At 35.1% G+C, this 5,851-nt stretch overlaps 1 protein-coding gene across 1 annotated transcript; it reads left to right on the top strand.

Moving 5' to 3' along the window:
- Positions 1-1,202: 1,202 nt before the first annotated feature.
- LOC121251089 (dehydration-responsive element-binding protein 3-like) lies at positions 1,203-2,572 on the top strand. The gene has a single exon (XM_041150403.1). It carries the CDS (start codon positions 1,544-1,546, stop codon positions 2,327-2,329), a length of 786 nt encoding a protein of 261 aa, XP_041006337.1. The 5' UTR covers positions 1,203-1,543; the 3' UTR covers positions 2,330-2,572.
- The last annotated feature ends 3,279 nt before the right edge of the window (positions 2,573-5,851 follow it).

Genomic DNA, 5,851 nt, shown 5'->3' with positions numbered 1-5,851 from the left:
AGGGGGAGGGAGGACAAAAGGGTCATTATGAATGGGTTAGGGGAGGACAGAGGAATTAAGTAGAAGAGTAGTAGTATTATTGTCATTATACATAAGCTAGCACAGAAGAGAGGTGAAAACAAATAGAAAGATTTTATTGAGATGGTGAGGATGGCGGTGGTAAGTAGTACGAGATCAGCAGCAAGCAAGGGAAGAGGACCCCAACTAGTAGAGAGGCTTTAGGCCATTCTTCTTCAATGGAAATCCTTATTTGTCCCCATGCCAGGCCGCCTCTGCCAGCCTGTGTTTGGTTGTGTTACCCTTTACTTCAGCCTATATTATATTGCCAGGGCAACTCTTGTACCCTGAGTTACTCAGATACCCCACACTCACTATTTTCTTTCACCTTTCAAGTTTTTTCTCCCTCTACTTACTTGCCCCTCAAAAATCTCTCCCTTTTTAATTGGCATGTCTTTTTTTTTTTATACATATATATATTTAGAATAGAGGATGGTTCAAATCAATGTTTTGAATACCGTATCGGACGCTGTACCAGTCAAGGTACTGGAACGAAATATTTCGATACCGATACCGTTTCGAAATAACGTTTCGAGATAGTCGATATATAAATAAATTATATATATAAATATATATAAAAATTATATTCTGAAATAATAATCTATATATAAATAAATTATATATAAATACATATATATAAAAATTATAAATAGTTTAATCTGAATTTAGGGTTAAAAAATATGCTTATAGTTTGAAAAAATGAAAAAAAAATACAGGTTAAAATATCGGCCGGTACCGGCTGAAATCTAGACTGGTACATGCCGATATTTTAGTCGGTACGAAACGGGTATAGTATCTGTACTGGCCGGACGGCTGATACAAAAAATTTCAACCATACCAACCAATACGATACAAAATTTAAAATATTAATTCGAACTCTAAACCTTCATTTTAGAGATAAAAATTTACATCAATTAAGTCACGGATTTAGCAATTGGTATGTCTTGTTGAATATGCGAGAAGTACATAACTATTTAATAAAAAAATGTGGCAAAACTTTTTAACAGACACTCGTCGTACTTTTAGATGGGTTTGGATTTTTTTTATTTTTTCAACTCAATTTAAAAGAAAACTTTTTAAATACAGACAGATGAGAAATCATGCCTGGGCATGAATGAAAAGATGTGACCATGATGATGGGATAGAAAGGGTCATTGGGAAATAAAAGCCTCACGTTTACCTTGCATTCTTCATCCTCCCTCCCCTTTCTCCTAATAAAACCCCACTTCCCTCCTTCACTTCCTCCTCATTCTCAATATTCTTCCTCTCATTTTCCTTTCTCATCCTCCAACTTCTTCCTACTTCATACACACGAGTACCCATTCTCTCTCTACATCTCTCTCTCTCTCTCTGTTTGTGTCTTTTGTGCTACACAGTAGTGATCTACTGAGAAGTTCAGAGGCGGCTTTCCACTAATAGTAAGAAATCTTTCCCTTCTTAGAATTATAATCCCAAGATTGCTTTCCATCCAAGTCATTTAGCAGCAATGGCTGATCCGCCTTACTCGGAGACCGAGTCAAGCTCCAACTCGTCCTCGCCTTCTCCATCTTCACCATTCTCATCTGGGTTGCCCCGGTCTTTACCAGGATCAGCTCCGAACCCGACTTCCAAGGAGTCCAGTTCGCCCGACCCGGACCCAAAACAGCCGAAGCGAGCCCGTGACAGCAGCAAGCACGCGGTTTACAGAGGGGTACGAATGAGGAGCTGGGGCAAATGGGTATCCGAAATCCGCGAGCCCCGGAAGAAGAACCGGATCTGGCTCGGTACCTTCTCGACCCCGGAAATGGCTGCCCGGGCCCACGACGTGGCCGCGCTGAGCATCAAGGGCAACTCGGCCATCCTCAACTTCCCCGAACTCTCCGGGTCGCTTCCACGGCCCGCTTCGAACTCGCCCCGGGATGTCCAAGCCGCTGCTGCCAAAGCAGCTTCCATGGAGTTTGAGGTTCCCAAAACGCCCTCGCCGTCGTCCTCCTCCTCCTCCTCCTCCTCCTCCTCATATTCCTCAGCTGCTACAGTGTCTTCGTGTTCGTGCGACATGTCAACCCCAGAGGAGCTGAGCGAGATAGTGGAGCTGCCGACTCTGGGGACGAGTTTCGAGTCGGTCGAGTTGAGTAACGATTTCGTGTATGACTTGGTAGACGGATGCCTCTATCCTCCTCCGTGGTGTCACAGCAGCATTGATGATATCGGGTATTTTAGGGATCACATCTCAATGACAGAGGCAGAGGGTGTGATCCCAAGTAGCTTCGAGCCTATACTGTGGCAATATTAAATGAACCAAGCCAAACCATCTTCTGTGTGCAATGCAACTTTTACCCTTTTTCTTTTCTCTCTTTTTCTGTCAGAGTTTTACTCTTTTCTTTTTTTCTCCTTTCTCTTTTTGCCTTTGTTTATCAGTTCTACATATATATGTGTGTAAAGACCCTTTATCAATTTTGCTTTTGAAGGGCTAGAATCTAAATACGTTGCTTGCTGCTCAAGTTATTACCAATGCATTTTCTCTCCTTTCTTTCTATATGGCTTTTTTGTAGTAGTGTTCCCCCTTCAAAAGGTCCATATCACACTCTCTACCAAAACACAGCTTAGGTGACATATTTTCCTCATAAGGACCTAAAAGATGTGGATTACCGTTCGCTCTCTGAGATTTTTACTCTGTCTCATCATCAATCGTAAAAGATATTCAAAACACAATATGACAGATTTGTACATTCGTATTGTGTTTGGAGTGTCAGTAATCAGATAATTTTCTATCGGCCAAGTTTTTATAGATGGAAGAAGTAATTAAGATGTCTTTTTAGGTTGATTTTGCTTCCCTTATTGGTTAGCTAGAGGGCACTGCCTCCACTGACAGCTACTTTTCAACTACCTTATATTCCACTCCTCATACGTATACTCGGTAATATTTTTATATGACATTTACTATTCTTACAACTTACGTCTGGTTGTTTTCAAGAAATATTTCATCTCATCTTATTTTATTATTATAATTTTTTTAAATCTTCACATAAAATAAAATAAATAATTTAATTTTTTTAAAATTTTAAAATAAAAATAATATTAAAAAATATATTTTAACAATATTTTATTCAACCTTTTAACTTTAATTTCAACTCATCTCATCTCTAAAAACAAACAAACTCTTATTCTTACAGCTTGTAGTTACCATCCATAAGAAAAATACTTCTAAAAAATAAGTATTATAAAAAAATTACTTATTTACGATTAATTAAGATTATTTTTAACAAAAATGAGTGTTTTTGTTATAAATAATCTTTTCCTTCACCCAAAAAAAAAAAAATATTTTTTTATAGTGAAGATGGGTAAGCAAAGAATAGGACTGTTGGTCCCATCAATACTAGGGTTTCCCAAAATCTAGTAAATACAAATTTAATAGGGCATATTCTTTTTCTTTCAAAGATGTCCATCATTCAAACCCAGTCAATATATATATATATGAAGTCAAAGTTATGAAAATTTTTACTTATCATTTTTATATATACTATATATCATATATAATTTTTTTAATTTTTAATTTTTTTATTAAATATGTGATATATGAATGATGAGTAGATGAATTTAATTAATTTAAAAAAACTAAAAATTAAATTAAAAAACTAAAAATTAAATATAATATATAATATTTATGAATAACAGTAGCAAAACTATAAAGCACAAGCTTTTACTCAAAGCTATCAGTACTGGTACTGTTTAATAAAGTCTGCAGAAGTTCCAAACAGAAACTTAATTGGAAAAAGAAGAAAAAATAAATAAAAGAGAGAAATATTTTTGGGCCAATCTCCAATAATTACTTGGCCATCCAACCAGATTTGCCTCGAAAGGCTTTTAATTCTGATCCCACTTAATCAAAGCCATGCCACCCATACATATCCGATGTGATAGTCCAATAATAATGATAACAGTAGTTGAGATCAGTAAATTAACATCTTCTTTTTTTTTTTTTCTTGATCGAACGTTTCATATCAATCTATATCAGCAGTACGCGCGGGAGCTTCGAAGAAACAGGCCCCCCTTGGTCCCCAGATCAGAATACAGTAAAACAAAAAGGAAAAGAAAAGAAGAAAAAAAGAAAGGAGATATATTTGCATCATTGAGACTAGGGTTTCAAAAATGCTGTCACAAAAGAGTAAACCCCATCAATTTTTCCTAGTATTTCCGCACACATCTAGCCAGCTAGGTCACAAATTTTCCTAGCTGCTTGCTCCTGTCTATCTCACAAAAACTGAAGGGGAAAGGGGGTGGGGGCCGGCCTGAGGCAGCATGCTAAACTTTTTTTTTTTTTTTTTTTGCTTGTATCCTTTCTTCTAAACCCACTAAAATTATTGAGGATTCTAGGGTTTGGTGGAGTACTTCATTACAAGGAGAAACTTTTCATTGTCCCCCCCCCCCCCCCCCCTCCCTCTCTCTCTCTCTCTCTCTCTCTCTAGGGATATTAATATTATATATATATATATTTTTTTTCTATACGAAGATTTATATGTCAAACTTTCATGACCCCATCATATGGCTGTAAGACGTGAGGACAATGCAATTGGTCATGATCATGGACCCTTTTTGTTTGTTAATTACCATTCTATTCTTAAGTATATTAAATGCATGCCAATATTTTATGTGGTTGGAAATTGGGAATCCTTGATTAAATAAAGTAATCCAGCTTAAATGGCGGCCGACTTTCAAATTGAAAAAAAAAAAAAAAAAAAAAAAAACTCTTCATCTTTACGTGCTCCAAAGATATGTTCTGCTTGTATAGTATACCTCGTTTTGTTTCTTCCTAATCTACTAATATAAATGTTAGTTATATATAATTTTAAGGTTTACAAGTCTTGTACATTCTCTTTAAAAAAAAAAAAATAGAGCTTACTATTAAAAAATTAGATTTTCTTTGCATGCAGTTCTAAAATTTGTCAAAATTTCTTAAAAAAAATGCATATATAGGACTTATATACCTTAAAACTATATAAATCGCTTTCCAAGAATATATATATATATAGGTATATAAAACGAATAGTAGTATTGTATATATATAGGCATATATATATATAGGTATATATATATAATGTAATACATGATTATATATAGGTATATATTAATGTACTCGAAGGACAATGATAAAGATACCCTACTTTTATCGGTCTCATATATCCAATAGAAGTAATTCAAGTCATGAATTTATATCATAACTAATACATATTTAACCAAAATCTCCCAAACTAATTTAACGGTCTAAAACATGCATCAAATTAGCATAATTGTCATAAAATTCAAAGCTTGGATTATGATGATTAAGATCATCAGAACTGGTAATTTATTATATATGATGTTCATATGATACGTAGCTAGAGATCAAAGGGAGATAGATCTAATATTCTCTACATTATATATATATATATGTATCATGTATGTATATATGTATGTTTTTATCATTGCATGATGAGTGGGGGCCGGTTATATATGTTATCAATAAGATTTTTGTAGTTATGAATACATGGCCGATTGAGGGCTGCAATTGATCAACAAACTGCTAGCTAGCTCTAGCTAGCTGCATGCTTTGGAGATCAAATGAGGCATTTTATATAGTCATAGAAATAATTAATAAGAATAAATTAATTCTGAGTTGTACGTACCTAGCTAGTTAAGTTAATTTTTCTCGTAATGAACAAGTGATCACACATGCACGTGCACTTTAATATTTGAAAGTTGACCCTTGGTTTTGAAGGAATTGATTGGAAATCACAATTTAAGCATCTGGCAGCGCCTAGTACTGCTAATACTGGGA

This window comes from Juglans microcarpa x Juglans regia, chromosome 2D (genome assembly GCF_004785595.1).
Source record: "Juglans microcarpa x Juglans regia isolate MS1-56 chromosome 2D, Jm3101_v1.0, whole genome shotgun sequence".
In the NCBI taxonomy this organism is placed as follows: Eukaryota; Viridiplantae; Streptophyta; class Magnoliopsida; order Fagales; family Juglandaceae; genus Juglans; species Juglans microcarpa x Juglans regia.
The sequence above is the reverse complement of the archived record's forward strand: the minus strand, read 5'-3'. Positions and strand labels throughout refer to the sequence as shown.